The sequence below is a fragment of the Sebastes fasciatus genome, chromosome 8 (genome assembly GCF_043250625.1).
Source record: "Sebastes fasciatus isolate fSebFas1 chromosome 8, fSebFas1.pri, whole genome shotgun sequence".
Taxonomy (NCBI): domain Eukaryota; kingdom Metazoa; phylum Chordata; class Actinopteri; order Perciformes; family Sebastidae; genus Sebastes; species Sebastes fasciatus.
Window position 1 is genome coordinate 29592262 of NC_133802.1, and position 17496 is coordinate 29609757.

At 42.0% G+C, this 17496-nt stretch overlaps 1 protein-coding gene across 2 annotated transcripts in view; it reads left to right on the plus strand.

Annotated features, from left to right (window-relative positions):
• Positions 1 to 15080, plus strand: part of kcnd1 (potassium voltage-gated channel, Shal-related subfamily, member 1) — a 73411-nt gene extending 58331 nt beyond the window's left edge. For both annotated transcript variants that reach the window (XM_074644860.1, XM_074644861.1), the window contains 5 exons: positions 5859 to 6021; positions 7380 to 7463; positions 11396 to 11491; positions 11822 to 12072; positions 12505 to 15080. In XM_074644860.1, the coding sequence (XP_074500961.1) occupies positions 5859 to 6021; positions 7380 to 7463; positions 11396 to 11491; positions 11822 to 12072; positions 12505 to 12712 (802 nt within the window). In that variant the 3' untranslated portion in view covers positions 12713 to 15080. The remainder of the gene's footprint in view (positions 1 to 5858; positions 6022 to 7379; positions 7464 to 11395; positions 11492 to 11821; positions 12073 to 12504) is intronic.
• Positions 15081 to 17496: the final 2416 nt, after the last annotated feature.

The window sequence follows — 17496 nt, forward strand, 5'->3', positions numbered from 1 at the left end:
CAGGAGGGTGAACATGCATCATGCTTTATGTCTGTGTGTGTGGTGAATGCCTGCAGGCCTGCGGGGGGGAGGGTCTCGGCAGTAATTGGTTGAACTCTTGACCTCCTTTTCTTCTTCTACCTTTATTTTTGTGCAGACTCACACAGCTGCTCTGGATGAATATTAAGAATCAATGTGAAGGAGGTTTTAAACCTCAGTTAAACACTCACATTGATTCCTGTGGCACGAAAATCAATGTATACAACGTTTTGTAGACATGTGACTTTCCTCACATACAGACGTGATACACAGACGTGTAACAGTTTGTGAAACAGTATGTGAAGTATATAAAGGTAAAGTGACAAGTGATGAGCTCAAGAGTTCAGCAGTCTTATGGCCTGCATGATGAGACCTGAGTACAAGTGATGTGCAGTTAATGGGCTAAAACATGCAAAACCAGCAGTGTGACGCTTTGAACCCTAATGTCACCCTTAGTTCTAGCTTTAATTTACTGTAATTCCACGCCTGAGAGAGTGGATCTTTGACAGTAATTTGCTGAATGAGTGTGTTGGATCTGTGGGAGCTCAGAGTCGCTGTGTGATGAAAGCACTCGGGTCAGTTTTACTGGACCTCACAGCGTCCTCAGCAGGAAGCCATATTGGCAGCTGGGAGCAGATCAATGGGATAACAGAGAGGGCCGAGTGGAGCAGAAGTCATCTGTAATTGTTGGCAAAAGCGCTCAGAAGAATCGACGCAGATGTCAGACTGTGGCCAAACAGCCGGGATGAATCTGTGCTGGATCGCTAACTGAATCCACCCTGAACATCAACTGGACCTAGATCTTGATCCTGACACTTCCCTCATATTTTACTTCTATTATTTCTCTCCAAGCTCTTCTCAGTTATTCAGGCTTTTTTATCCAGTGTTACAGTTAGCTGATGGGTCGGTTAAGCAGCTAAAACCGTTGTGTTACAGTTAGCTGATGGGTCGGTTAAGCAGCTAAAACTGTTAGTTAACGCGTCAGTTTAGCAGCTAAAAACTTTTGGTTCAGGTTATCTAAGTTTAGCATACGGTGACCAGACGTCCCGATTTGTCCGGGACTGTCCCGGTTTCAAGCTGACGTGTCCTGAGTCCCGACACACTTCTGTAAAACACTTAAATGTCCCGGTTTTCATCAGTCACTAACAAATTTTCCCGGGTTTCACCACAATTCAAATAATATCATACTTACATAGACGTTTATCATGTTCCACTCATTAATTTGTGCGCATGAGATAAGTCTACAGAGAGGCAGCACAGCGCACCGCTGCAGTCTCTATAGAGAGTGATGTTGCACATTGTCAAGCCACAATAACGCACGGATGCAACAGATATCCGCTGGTTAAATTTAGTGTAGTTTTGATCCACAGAACCCTCCGTGCTTATGTGCACATGAAACGTGTCGTTTTGATTCATTATTCTACACAGTTCCTTCTGCGCATCAACAGGCATTTCGCTCCTCCTAAAACTCTCCATCCTGACCAAAATGTCGTCTGAGCTCCACAATTTTAATTATAATAACCTGAGACAAAACAAGTTTAAAAATAATGTAAGTAGGCCCAGACAACAACATCTTTCCTCTGAGGGAAACTCTCTACAGGACTCCCAAACTGTCAGTGCGTCATGAAGGGGATGGCCCTGTGATTAGAGGGGGTGAAAGTGAATGTGATGAGTCATGATTGTCACAGCCTCTAATGCATCCACCTATAATAATACCGTCCTGATGAAAACACCTATGGTGCATGCATATTAGCGCGTGCCCGTACGAACGCGTGTGCATCAACGTGCGGTACACTTAAGTGTCCTGGTTTGGGGGTTTGAAAATATGGTCACCGTAGTTTAGCAGTTAAAACTGTTAGCTAACGAGTCAGTTCAGCAGCTCAAACTGTTGTGTTGGTTAGCTGATGGGTCAGTTTAGCTGCTAAAACAGTTAACGGGTCAGTTTGGCCGCTAAAGCAGTCGGGCCCAGGATAGATAACAGTTTAGCAATAATCATCAGCTAAATCCTACTAAATCCACCCTAAAAGTAATATTTAATTATTGTTTGTCTGAGGAAATGTCACCTATAAGCAACAGCAACCGACTCAGAAGTTTCATATTCTGAACTTTCCATATGCAAATGAACGCAACATAATAGATGAGGACAATAACTCAAAAAACAAACAAATGAAGGGCAAAATCATAAACTTCCCAACTTCTGGTGCTGTATTAGAAGACGGAGCTGCTGACAGCCCTGTGAGTACAGCTCAGAATGTAAATGTAGACGTATAAATGTAAATGAATGAAGCTGTGACGGGCAGACAGCCGACTGGAGCATCTGCCAGCTGTTAACTCTCCGAGTACAGCTGGAACATCAGCCTCATTAGCCTGCAGTTTATAGACCTTGTGCTTCATAGGTTGTAAACTTCCACAGTGACTTTACTGACTGAGAAGTAACAGCCCAGACACTGCTGTTACGTTCATCAGGTAATACCACCTGATGAACACCGTCATTATCAGCCGTCAGTAGGGCCAGAAGCTACAACAGCAGCCTGAATTAGTGATGAATAAACAAATAGACGACTTGGATTTGATAAAACTGATTAGAAACTGGATTCTGCTTCAAAAAATTGATAATTACAGCAGCCAATAATTTTTCACGCCACAAGACATTGGGAGTGATACAGACTCACAAATATCAACCTGTCCTTTAACCTCTTAAGCCCTAGGGTACTAGAAGGTGTGAATCGCCTAGACAGACATACCCAAAATAAATAAAGAATAGCTCCACAACTACCAGGTCTATATTCATGATCTTGGTCTCTATGGATAGGTAAGACAATTATAAAATCTTTCTATTTTAGACGGACAAAATCTCTGACATTTCTGACAAAAAAAAGATTTAGGAAAGTTTAACATTTTTGATATTTAATCAAAACAACCGAACACTAGTTTGATTGACATTCACAAAAAAAACATGATTTAGGAAAATAATAAATGAAAACGAAGCATGTTGGTGTTTGTCCTGTTGATGTTGGGATCCAGTGAGTGGACAGGAATCGAGGGTTCTGTGCCTTGCTCAAAGGCACAGAGAGTAAAATTCAGGACGTTCAGCTTGCAGGAGAACAAGTTCTGTGATTTAAAGGTCCCATATCATGCTCATTTTCAGGTTCATACTTGTATTTTGTGTTTCTAGTAGAACATGTTTACATGCTGTAATGTTCAAAAAACCTTTATTTCCCTCCCACTGTCTGCCTGAATATACCTGTATTTACCCTCCGTCTGAAACGCTCCGTTTTAGCACATTTCAACGGAATTGTAACAGAATTACGTTGCTAGGCAACAGTTTGGGACCGTGATTACTTCTTGTCAGCTGATGTCATTCACATAAATTGCAACCGTAAATAAACTAGGACATAGTCAGAATGTTTACATTTAAAACTGTGAAATGGTCTAAATATTGTAGATTTGTGACATCACAAATGGACAGAAATCGGCCTTGTTTTAAACGCACAGTTTCTGAATACGAGCTGTGTGTATTTCTCCATAGATATTTTCACAGTATTTTTATATAGCACTTTATAATATAAAAGACATGAAAATCTCACTTTTTACAATATGGGACCTTTAATTCAGAGTAGAAATGTAAATGTAAATTAAGTTATGGAGGATTTGATCAAATGTAAAAGCCAAATCCATCAGCAGAGAGTAATCCCTATCAATTAGATGAATGGATTTAAATGTAATGCATAATGTTTATAAATGCAGTTTGAATTTATTAAGACAAGAACTACAATCGACTCTGACAGGAGATTCATTATGAAACACGTGTTCACAGGGCCGGGCTGCACAACTCGGAAATTACTGCAGCTTCAAAGTAAAAAAAAAAGAGTAAATTACCTCTCAGATATTCAGATATGAGCATTAACGCAGCAGACGGGGTCGTGGCCTTATTTCTGACGGACTCAGACATAATCCACTGCAGCAGGTGCACTAGCAGAGCTGCACTTCATTACCTGCATATCTGATTTTACTATTCAGCCTCTCACACGATTTACATATTTGAATATAGAGAGTTTAATTCCACAGTGAGACGGACACCATTCCAGGAAAATGGAAAAGTAAAATGAATGATTTAATCCCCAGGAAAGTTAAGACGGTTCATATACTGTAGGCGTAAAAGCAAAACAATACTTAATAACTGTGAGATTTAAGATTGAGTTATCTTTCCAGAGCACTTTAATAAAACAGTGTTTCAGGAGCAAATACCTCGAGTACAGGACTAACGCCTGACTGCAGTTCTTCAGTCCGACCAACATCACTGTCCCTATTAGGAATGATATATCACTTCATGTTGTTATCTGGAGCTTCCAGCTGGCTCTCCTCTCCATCATAAAGATCACCAGGAATCACTGAAGTCTGCTATCCTGAAATAATCACACCTATAAAGTCCTGATCATTATGAAACCAGTGGTGGAATGTAACTAAATACATTTACTCAAGAACTGTACTGATGTACACATTCAAGTACTTGAGTATTTCCATTCCACTACATCTCAGAGGGAATCTAGGGCTGTCAGTCGATTGAAATATTTAATCATGATTAATCACAAACTAATGAAACATTTTTTTACCTGTTCAAAATGTCATCTAAAGAACTTTGTGATTAAAAGTTATCAAACATTTGCGTTTTCATGATATATTGGTGACGTGGCGTGGCGGTGAAAAGGCGCCTGTTGCCATAAAACAGTTGTGCCTTCTGCTCCAAATTTCTCAGCCATGATGACGGTCCAGGCATGAGGTCATTTACATGCCAATACAGACTCATAGCTCCGCCCCTACATGTTAGCCACGCCCCCTTTCATAATTTATGAACCATTTGTCGTCGACAGTAGAGAGAGGCATCATTGCTCTCAGCAGAGGTCCTGTTTCATTGTGCCTGGCCGCGATGACCGGCAACCCGCCAGTACCCCCGACATGCATGAATGTGCGAGGGCCCGTTCATCGCTGCTTGCAGCTTTAATATTTTATCTGAAAGTAATGGGAATATAAGAAAACACAAATCTTAGCATTGGTGTCTCAACGCTAAAGTTTACGAGCGGGGATCAGCTGTTTCCTGTCATTGTGAAACATAATGCAAACATAAAAATGATGTGAAGTGAAGTGAAGCATCACACTTGAAGCTGACGTTGATGTTGTTGCTGTTTAGTGGGTTGTACAGTAAAATGTGGATCAGCAGCTAAGAAGTGATTCCTCATCTCAGAATCTCACAAACCGTCCTGGCCTCCTGCCCACTCCCTAATATCCTTCTCCTCCTCCTCCTCCTCCTCCTCCTCCTCCTCCTCCTCGTCTTCCTCGTCTCACTACCTGTGATTTATGGCTCTGTACGATGAAAGGTGAAGGCAGCACGAGGCAACAACCAGCAACCTGTGAGTGTGTGTGTGCACAAACAGCCTTGCAGCAGGGATACCGTAATATATTGTACCGCATTTACAATTACATCTATCCCTCTATCCGTCTATCCGTCTGTCTGTCTGTCTGTCTTCTTTGTCTCAAATCCTAACATTGCAAACTGCAGCCCAACAGGCAACAACAGCTGTCAGTGTGTCAGTGTGCTGACTTGACTGTGACTTGCCCCAAACTGCATGTGATTATCATAAAGTGGGCATGTCTGTAAAGGGGAGACTTGTGGGTACCCATAGAACCCATTTTCATTCACATATCTTGAGGTCAAAGGTCAAGGGACCCCTTTGAAAATGGCCATGACAGTTTTTCCTCGCCAAAATTTAGCGCCATAGTCATGTTTGAGAGGTTTTGGTCAGCATGTTGACTGACGATGTGACGATGTCTCCTCCCTGCAGGTACGGTGACATGGTTCCCAACACCATCGCGGGGAAGATCTTCGGCTCCATCTGCTCTCTCAGCGGCGTGCTGGTGATCGCCCTGCCGGTGCCCGTCATCGTGTCTAACTTCAGCCGGATCTACCACCAGAACCAGAGAGCGGACAAGATGAGAGCGCAGCAGGTCGGTCTCTCCCGATTCTATTGAAGTAAAGGTGCAGTCAGGGCTGGGACGATTCACCTATCTCCGGATCCAATACTATCACGATACTTGGGTGCCGATTCGATATGTTTTGTGATTTTTAAGTATTGCAATTCGATATTATGATTTATTGCGTCGGGGCCGTTTGAATGCATTTAATATAAATGTCAGTATATGGGTGCTCTACAGTTGTAGCGTCGGCCCATTTGACCACGGAGATGAGAGTGACGGCCGGCTTGACCGAACGTTACCGCAATACAATTACGTTTCCTGTCCGTGACAGAGTTAGCATGCAGCTTTAGCCGTGATGTCTAGCTTTGCTTTTCTTGCAATGTGTGAAACCCAAAGTGTTTCCATACTTTACTGTATGTGTAGTGTTTACCACTTTGGATTTAACATGTGAGGGTGCAGGTAGTATCCACGCAGATCCTCCGCCGTTTTCTGCTTTGTCGTTTCGGCTGGCTGCGGTTTGTTTTGGTTGAAGGATACGGAACAGATATGACGTCACGTTACTCAGACTACAACAATAAAAGTGGTAACTTCCTTCTACCTCCACATAAACTCAAATGAAGCAAATATATCGATTCTGGCATTAAAAAAATCTATTTTAAAACCATAAAAAAAAAGAAAACACCACGACAATCAGGCTGATTTTGGTCCTGATTCCCCCTGACAACTGTCAGCAAAGCCCTGATTGTTGATGGTTCTAAAGATTATCTTTCCAGATATTCCTGTGGTGTGAGGTATGTTAAGAGTGTTTTTTACAATCCTTCAATCAGCTCAAAGTCCATCCTGGATGCAAAATCATCCAGGCCCCTTGAGAAGGGAACGGCCTGTTGTTATTCCCAAACACATCTGAAAAATGTCCCATAGGACCGAAAAAAGTCTGACAGCCGGAAAACAAACGCCCATTGTTCTGAAAATTCACACTCTCTGCACAACAAACAGAAGCACATGGCTGATTATTAACCAGAATGACGGTGATCAGTTGGAACAAAGGATTTCATTGATCAAACATATACAGTATTCACGCAGGCAGAAATCCGCTGAAATCAAAGTCTATCTGAACATTTTTTCCCCCACATGAATGTTCTACATTCAGAAGAACCCACAACAAAAAATATACATTTCTGTGCAATTCTTTTAAGCTTTAAAACTGGAGCTTTACAGAAAATAAATCTTATTCACCAGAGGACAGATGAAGTCTGACAGCTTCACTTTAACCTCAGTGCTCCTGTACAGTGTGTGTGTGTGTGTGTGTGTGTGTGGGTTGTGGGTGTGTGGGTGTGTTAGCGTGATGTGCTGACAGTGCTGTTTTCCTGTGTGTTTCTTTCCGACAGAAAGTGCGTATGGCTCGGATCCGCATGGCGAAGAAAGGAACAGCCAACGCCTTCCTCCAGTACAAAGAAGACCGAGCCATCGGGGTGAGACACACACACACACACACTGAACACTGAGAGTCGATAGTTTCTCACTATCGAGCAGGAAGGGTGGATTACAGTCCAGTTAACTCAGACAGTGATGGAGAGAGAAAGAAAGTGGAAGATAGAACAGATAGAGAGGAAGACAGATTCAGACAGAGAGAAAGACAGAGATGTGAGGAGAGAGACAGCAGGCAGATGGATAGAAAGAGAGATGTATTTAGAGGTGGACTGTCGAAGGGTGTTTTCAAACCTCTAGTTGGTTTGTGCTGGTCTCTGAATCAGATCATCAGTTGTATGGTAATGTATGGCTTTCGCTTTTGTTAGTTTGATTGACTGATGGTTCGTCCAATCACCTGCCAAGTATTTTTTTTAAATTGTCTGCCCTTTTCCAAACAGTTTCCAGTGACGGCTTCTGTCAGATGGTTTGTTACACAGAACCATCTGACAGAGTCACGTTACCGTTCCTCATGTCCTCAAACCAAAATATGATGTTTGTCACTTCCTTCCCGATAAAAGTGGTCCCATACTGTACGACGAAGTATTAGGGCCACGTTGAGGGGAAAAAAATCTGATATTCAATAATAAAGTCATAATATTACGAGAAAAAAAGTCGTAATTTAATGAGAATAAAGTCGGAATATTACGAGAATAAAGTAATTTCCTCCTTCACAAAAGAGGTAATTTCCCCATCAGGTCCGTTCCGTGTGATTCTTTCTTCGGAATAAACGCCGTTTCTTGCACAATCTTTTCAAGGTCCTGATACGGATGATAATGTGGTGCTGATGTGCCAAAAGATGAAGTATTTGGTTATTTGTGAAACCTACTAAAGTATAACTTCACAAGATGCTCCACGTTCCTCATTTTCACAGACTGCTCTATTTCCCCTCTAAAATAACACGTACAAAATTACTACTTTATAATATTATGACTTTATTCTCATAATATTATGACTAACTATTCCATCGCTATTTTTACTGCTTATTTGCACCAACAATCCAAAGCATATTCCTAGTGTATACCTGATAAACCTGGCAATAAACAAGATTCTGATTCTGATTCTGACTTTATTCTCTAAATCTCAGATTAATTTATTTATTTTTCCTCAATGTGGCCCTCATACTCCGTCAGACATATGAGCATGTCTGGTCCCGTATTTATCTCAGAGTAGGAAATCAGTCCTAGCTGTCTGATGCATATTTGGTCCTCCCGTTAGGACTAGAAGTAAAAGCATCTAATCGACTTTTTTTTCTTAAGAACGGACCACGTGAAGAAGAGAGGGAGTAGAAGCCAACAAAAGGATAACAGAAACGAGACAAGGTTCAGACCCAGAGAGACAAAGACATAGAGAGACAGACAGATAAGGAGCTGCTGGCTCAGCAGTTTGGAGCTCAACCAATAAACAAGTCCATCAGAGAAGCTGTTTCCTAACAGCAGCTTGGCAACACAACAATAGAACCTGGTTTGATCCATTAGCCAGAGACGGACGGACGGACAGACAGACAGACCATCCGCTTTGAATGTCATCAGCTGATTGAATGGGCATTATCAACCCCATAGATATGGGATAGAAAGGGCCTGCTACACCTACTAGTAGGCTGAGAAGGCCGTTATCATCTATTATTACACGGCTGTGTTGAATTCTTGATTCTAGTTGGTCAATCATAGCGTTCTGCGGTCTGTAATTTCTTCATAACAGACCGTTGCTATGGGCGCAGCTCCGATGTCGGACTCCGGCAGACCGTTTTTGTGTCAAAATATAGATTTCTTCAGTAAGTAGCCATGTAATAAGCGGGATAATCTACAGCGAGCGGGTCATTGTTGTGAAAGAATCCCCTTGGCGACTCATCCCATTTACTGCAAAAACAAAGAATTTGAATATCCTGAAATGAGCTGGATGTTAACGTGCAGGTGAAGATCCGAGGAGCTTTATTTTCATCTTTCATCACGACTACGAGTCTTTCTGCCTTTCTTTTGGGGTTTTCTTCCAATGAATGAAACATTTACTGGGTTTCAATGTTTTATCAGTAAAGTGGCTTTAAGCTTCAGCACACACACACGCACACGCACACACACACACACACACACACACACACACACACACACACAAACACACACACACTAACACACACAGATATTGTTGAGTCTTAATCCCTCTCAGCGCTCAGCAAGAAAGGGGGATGACTGTTGGATTTGAAGAGGGCATAATGAGGAAGAGGAGTGGAGAGGTTACAGTGTTACAGTGGTAGTAATGGTACAGAATGAGGAAGAGGAAGAGGAGGATCAGACTTCCTGTTTGTGTAATCTGAGGAAAAGATGGAAAACCTTTTTTTATATGTACGGAGGATCTGTTCTGAAACATCCTCATACCAGACGGAAAGATGGAGAGGAGGAAGAAATTTCAAGAGAGAGGAAGCAGAAAGAAAAGAGATTAGTTGGGTGGTGAAGAAAAAGTGAGAGATGGAGGGGATCCGATTAAAATGAGAGATTTAAGGATTATTATATGTTGACTGAACTATAGAACTGCACGTCTAAAATTACGACCTTCAAAAGACCTTTTTATGATTGTTTTTCAACATACTATGTACTATACCTTTTTTTTTTTTTTTTTTTTTAGACATACTATACAATGATTTTTTTTGACATACCAGACTATGACCTTATTTATTACTTTTTCCGACATACTATATACTATGAATTTTTATGACAAACTTTAATGACTTTTCTATGACTTTTTTTCAACTATACATAATATATATATAAAGTCATAGTATACTGTCGAAAAAAGATTAAAAAGTGACTTTCTATCAACATACTATAGTAGGACTTTTTTTTATTACTTTTTCCGACATACTATACTATGACTTTTTATAAAATTCTATACTGTGACTTTATGCGACATACTAAATATAATAATAATAATAATACATTTTATTTGGTGGCGCCTTTCTGGACACCCAAGGACACCTTACAAGGATAAAATTAAACATAGACAGATAAAAACAAATAAAAACAACTGGACATGACAGAAACATATTTGTACAGTCACATATGATTAACTGACTATTATGAATACTATGAATACTATATCCTGAATTTTTTTGTTCAATGACATTCTCGAAGCTAAACTAACTCTCTTCTTCTCCACTTGCTTGTTTCGCTGCCGCTCTCTCTCTTGCTTCACCACTCACTTCCCACGTACACACAGACTCCCACAACGCTAGTTTTCCTCCGACGTCGGTCACTTTCCTGTTTTGCCACATGGGCTTCACTAGACATAACTTTGTTTATTTTTTTGTGCTTCCATGGAGTTTGTGTTGGAGTCTGAGTTGTGGTGGCGGCTGGTTGTTTGTTGGCGTTAGCAGACTCCATCTCCAATTGTTAGCTACAGCTAAGGCATAACATCACATCCGTTGGATTTCCCCTGAAAGAACGGGCCTGGGTTCTTCACATTAAAAGCAGTCTACAGGCTGATAGAGGAAACCCAGAGAGTCGTGGAAGGTCTAATATTTTAGGTTACAGGTTACATCCTGTTCACACATTGGCAATGAAAAACGATTTATATGTGTAAAAAGTTAAATACAGTCCCTTTAAAACTACCTCACATATCTTCTCTCATTTAAATCTTGTAACTACTCGATCCAATAACTGCGTAACCTTAAATATTTTATATGCTGGCAGAACTAATTTCAGGTATTCAGCACCTTTTTAAATGGACTGAACTGCAAACTGCCCTCAAACTAGATTCCTTCATTCCTCTTGGCAATTTTAAAACTTTGGTATCTGATGTCTTTAAATAGTTTTTATTAGTTTCTTGTTAATTGTGGTTCTCTGGCTTTATTTATGTTGGTATGTTGTTGTTTTTGTCTGCAGTCTGATGAAACAATGAGGTTGTAATTTGTGTTTGTATTATTATTTTGTGTGTGTGTGTTTAGGACCGGGACAATGACAGCACGGCGCTGTGTGTGAAGAACAGATCAGCGTTCGAGTATCAACACAACCACTTGCTGCACTGTCTGGAGAAGACAACGGTGAGACACCAGTCACATCACAGACAGACACATCTGTTTACATCTGCTTTCACAGTTTTAGACACCAGTGGAGTTTAAAAATACCTTCAGTGTATCTTTATCTTTGTACGCTGCCTTAATATAAACTCAAAGTCTCACTGAGTTTAACTTAATTACTTACTTTCATGTTGGGGTAGAAAGTTCTTTTTAATCACATTAAAAGTCCCTTTTAGTGGCTGTTCTGGAGCTTTTAATTGTGTCACATGATCTTCCTCAGTTTGTCACAGAACTGTCGATTTCGAAATGTACATTTTATTGAGGGTTTTAAAGTCTTCTTCCTCGTCCTCACAGAACCACGAGTTCACCAACGAGATGAACTACAGCGAGCTGTGTATGACGGAGTCGGTGGGCTACAGGACCAGTCGCAGCACCTCCCTGTCCAGCCAGCAAGGGGCGCAGAACAACTCCACCGGCTGCTGCCCCCGCCGGGCCAGGAGGAGAGCCGCCATGCGACTGGCGAACTCCACGGTGTCCGTCAGCCGGGGGAGCGTCCAGGAGCTGGACACCCTGCACGTCAAAACCACTTCCATACCGCCACAAACGTAAACTGAGATCATTATTACTGATGACCGATGAACATACAGATATACATATATATATATATATATAATATAATATATTTAAGCTAGCTAACAGTGAAGTAGGTTCCGTTAAGCCTCAGGATGAGCACAAATCTTTTTTGCTCGAGTTGGCACATTTTCAGTTTACGCAGACTTGTGACATCCTGGAAGAATCATCAGAAGACACATTAAGCTGTCCAAAAACTGTTTTATTGTTTTTGAAAAATGGAAATATATGCAAAATTATAATGCACTGCGTTATCATAGTTTTTATTCACTTCCCAGAAAAGAGAGAATTAAAACTTATACTTGAAAAGCATCAGTTACATCCGTCCTCAACGCCGCGGCGCTGACCGTGTTCATCGCCTCTTTTCCTCATTAAAAACAAATCTCTGTGTTTGTTTCCCTCCTCAGTCGCTCCAGTCTGAACGCCCAGATGTGCGACCTGAAGCTGAACTGCGGGGAACCAGATTTCACCGCCGCCATCATCAGCATCCCCACGCCGCCCGCCAACACGCCTGACGAGAGCCTCCCCCCGTCGCCCGCCCCCATCCTCGGCATCCTGCGCAACACCCGGGCCACCGCCTACACCCAGGACACCGTCAAAATCTCCTCCTTATAACCTCCGACCACGCCCGTCCACTTCCCTCCCTCGACACCCAGCCCCGCCGCCCCACCAGCCGACCTCTCCCCGTGAACTTCCTCTGACCCTCTGATGCTGAACCCAGGGCACCGCTCGCTGAGATTTCAGGGACAAACACTCCTCAGACGGATACTTTGAGTACCGCCGGTTGCTTTCACTTCCTCTCACCATTTTGTGGATTAATGGAGACAAAACGGGAGCCAACTAGAGCTGGGAAATCAACGGTAAAGTTCTTCTGAAGACTTTCCTCAGTCTTAAGACGCCCCCTCGCCCCCCCATCATGCATTTTACCCCAACCACACTCTTACCCCCCCTACCTGCACAGTTTTAACCTTTTGAATCTCATTGCACAAACTCCCCGGGAGGGTTCATCCAGTGGACAAGATGCCGTGACGCCTAAAGAAAGACACCCCGAAACCAACTGACAGCTTGGTTTCATCGGGGTGATTTTGCGTCCTCACTAAACATAATGCTTTAGAGGAGGGATGCAAAATAGCTGCCGAGGACAATGGGCTTATATTTCAGTCTAAACTTGGCGTGAACGGACTGAGAGGTCTTGGCGGTGAATCTGAGGGACCGCCGAACGTTTGAGGATCATTCAGCGTCAAACTCGTGTGTGATTGGAAAAAAGACGAGACGATCTGTAGACAACCAAACAACCCTCAGCTTTTTGATTCCTCTGGATGTTGGTTGTTGCGGGGGAACAGGTGGCATTCATCAGGCCAATACAGCTCAACAATGACGCGTACAGATTGGTGTTTTGGTTTCTTTTTCTTTACCAGATCTTGGAGCCTGATTGAAGTGAAGTGTTGGACCTCTTTTTGCTTGAAATGTAAAGGTTTGAACCCCAACAATGGGTCAGGATGTCTTAGAAAAGGATGGAAAAGGAATCCGAAGTGAAACGGAGTCGGAGAGTTTGAACGGATGATCTCTCTGGAAGCCACTTCAAGTCACATTTTAAGGAAATGATGAGCGAGAACTCTTCTGATCAGAATCCAGTTGGAAGAACATGACAAACTTGGGAGGAGGATCCAGACGCTGCTGAAAGTCAAACTCAACTGGGTTTAACTGATCTATGCTGAATACTGTTCACACAACTACACTGAGCTGATCGAAACCGAGCCGGTCTGAGCAGAGCTGGACTTACCCGGTCTCTAAACGGGACTGTAGAGAGGGGAAGGGGTTAAATTCTGGGCTGGATCAATCAGGTCTGATGTGGACTTGTCTGGTCTGGCTGTAGCTCAGTTGTGACGATCCAGACGTGGAACGAAAGCCTTTTACTTTTCAAAATATGCAACATTACAACAAGCAGGAAAAATAGCATCAAGAAATGAACAGAATAATAATAATAACAATAATAATGTGTGTGTTATAAAAACTACAGTAATTATTGCAGGGAACTTAATGTAAAGCAACTAAGAAATTCATTTGTTGTGTGATCTTTTCAGTGAGAGAGAGAACACAACAAGTATTCTGCAATAGATTAAAATGGGAAACGCAACGCCACAAACGCTTCAGCGTTAAGATCACGTTTGTCCCGATGACGAGCACTCTGGGAAAAAAACGAAACAGGTTTGTTTTCAACACATTCATGCAGGCGTTGACATGTTTCAGTATTACGTCAGTCTCATTTATTGTTGATTCTCCGTCACGTCGGCAGTCTCTTCAAACTCGGTGGCTTGTAAAGAAAGACCTACTCATGCAAAAAGATATTTAATCTAGTGCACACAAATGATTACATTATAACTATTACGTTAGTATTACCACAATAGGGCTGTCACTGAACAAAAACGATCAGTTCGAACTAGGGCTGTCAATCGATTCAAATATTTAATCACAATTAATCACAAATTTGTTCAAAATGTACCTTAAAGGGAGATTTGTCAAGTATTTAATCCTCTTATCAACATGGGAGTGGGCAAATATGCTGCTTTATGCAAATGTATGTATATATTTATGATTGTAAATCAATTAACAACACAAAACAATGACAAATATTGTCCAGAAACCCTCACAGGTGCTGCATTTAGCATAAAACAATAAGCTCAAATCATAACATGGCAAACTGCAGCCCAACAGGCAACAACAGCTGTCAGTGTGTCAGTGTGCTGACTTGACTATGACTTGCCTCAAACTGCATGTGATTATCATAAAGTGGGCATGTCTGTAAAGGGGAGACTCGTGGGTACCCAGAGAACCCATTTACATTCACATATCTGGAGGTCAGAGGTCAAGGGACCCCTTTGAAAATGGCCATGACAGTTTTTCCTCGCCAAAATTTAGCGTTAGTTTGGAGCGTTATTTAGTAATAGCTAGTATGACATGGTTGGTACCAATGGATTCATTAGGTTTTTCGAGTTTCATATGATTCACTCTAGCTTAAAACTGAGCCCAATACAACCTTAAAATGTGCAAGTTGCGTTAAAACAAATTTGCATTGTGTTAATATCACCTTAACTTTGACAGCCCTAAAACCAACACAAACTTTTTCGAATAAATTCAAAAGAACCCATGAAGGCTAAATTGACATTTTTCTGTTTATAAAAAAGTGGTAATAAAAACAAGAAGAAGCCAGGGCTGCTTCTTTATTTTCCCTACCAAAATGTATCATGCCAGTAAAGTGAACCAGCGCCCACTTCTCTGACCGTCTCCAGGCCTCCGCTGTCGATGCTGAGATGAGTTGAACCCTCAATCAAAAACCCTGTGAACTCTCCACACCTCCTCTCTTTGAGTCCTCCTCAGGGCCAGCTTCAGTTCCTCCATCAGTCTCTCTGAAAAGCTTTCTGTCCATATTCTGAGATAATTGGCTGCTGGACTTGACGGTGACATCCCGACACCTCCTCAGCTTTACGTAACATAAAACATTTTGCAGCGCCCACAAGGCTCTGCAACCTGATCTCATGGGAAGGCGTATAAATAGCACAATATTTGAAAGACATTCCGCCTGTCGTGATAACACATTTTAGGCTTTTTGCGTGTCCTTTAACACCATGTCGTTAATGTGAAACGGTCGCGGGTATGTTTAGGCCACAAAACCACTTAGTTAAGTTTAGTAAAAAGGTCATTGCTGGGCTTAAAATAAGTATATAAACTAATATGTACGGAACAATGTCACTAAGGTAACTTCAGAATAACTCAACAACACTTTGGGACATGAACAGAGGCCTCTCGGTTTAAAGTTCTGTGTTTGTTCTCTCTTTTTATTCAACGTCACTAACTCTGGGCTAGGGATTTGATGGTGAGGACATTTTCCCACTGGTTAATAATCTTTTGACAATACCGGTGTTACCGATTACACCGGACATTTTACAAGGAAAGACTGCGTTCAATATGTGTAGAGCGCTTACTTCGATCTTTAACGTCGGGTGGCTGTGTGTCTGGCCTCTCCGGTGAAGCCTTCGCTGCGAGGCCGCAGGTTTCCACCTGGAGCCGCTGCATCGCGCACACCGGCTGTGACCGCTCCCACCTCCTCACGGCTATTACCTCATTAACATTATGGTTTCCTGATAACATTGGGTTTAAATCTGAAATATTGTCAAATAGGCGCGTTTATTTTTAGCTTTGACACCAAATCCTCCGCCATCGTCTTGTCTGTCAACTCTCTCTCTCGTCCCGTGTGTGAAATCTGACTGCTGCTACTCTGAGCTAAGACTCGAAGCAGACACTTTCACTTTCAGTTTGTAGCATCCATCGTCCGACTATCTATTGATAACACGGCGCCGATATGCCAAAATGAAATAAATGTTTGAGCTCATGTTTAAGCTGCGCTCGCCACAGCGTGAAGCGCCAAAAGTCGGGCTTTGCTCGATGCAGCGAAAAGCTGTCGTGGCGCAAGCCGTTAGAAACGGGTTTCAGAGCCGTTGTCACGTTGTGACTGAAAGGACCTTCAGTGAGTGAGAGAAGGAGAGAGAAATGGAGAGAACTAAGAGAAAGAAATACTCAAGAAGGAGCAAAAATAAATAAAACGGATGAATATTAGTTTATACCAGAGGTTCACACGCCAAGTTCACATCAGAGGGGGAAATTATTCAGTTTTCTTTCCTGGGAGTTAAAGGTAAAATCAAAAGTTTACCATAAAAATGCTGTTGCAGTGTACTTGTTATTTTCACTCTTTTAAAGTTACCAGAATGCAGGAAACAAAGTCTCTGAAACTCGAATTTTTACCCCTGACGCCCCACTTTGGTTTTGAAATCCTCCCTTTTCTTTAAGGTCTCAGGGTTGGCAAGTATGCCAGCACCGCCTAATTATCTGTACATCCGCCGAGGAATCCCAGAAGTGTTTAAGAACTACACAACCTTTTCTAAAGAGTGCACGCCATCGCCCACGTGTGACTTCAGCCGCAAGTGTTTTGGCGAAGCGTTTCCTCGACCATTCAGAAGTGTGAGTGAGTGACACACAGACCGGAGACGAGACGTACATACTGTAACATATTTTGTATCATAAACTTTCACCTGCATCTTCCAATCAAATCCTCAAACCAAAAAAAAAAAAATTAAAATAGAAAAAAAAAAAGAGAAGAAGGTCGTCGGGTATCTGACAGGCGTTCCTCCGTGCATGAGCCTCGTACAGTAGAAGTAGCACTACTGATCATAGGAACTTATCAACCATATCAGAGAAAAGAAAAGCTAGAAAAAAACACACACAACACAATGGGGGAAAAAAATCTCATCATCCGTTCTTTTGCATGACGACTCTTTATTGTTTTCTCTCCTATCAGTCATCGGTTTGTTTTCCTCATCCTCCCCAAACTTTTCAAGACGAGT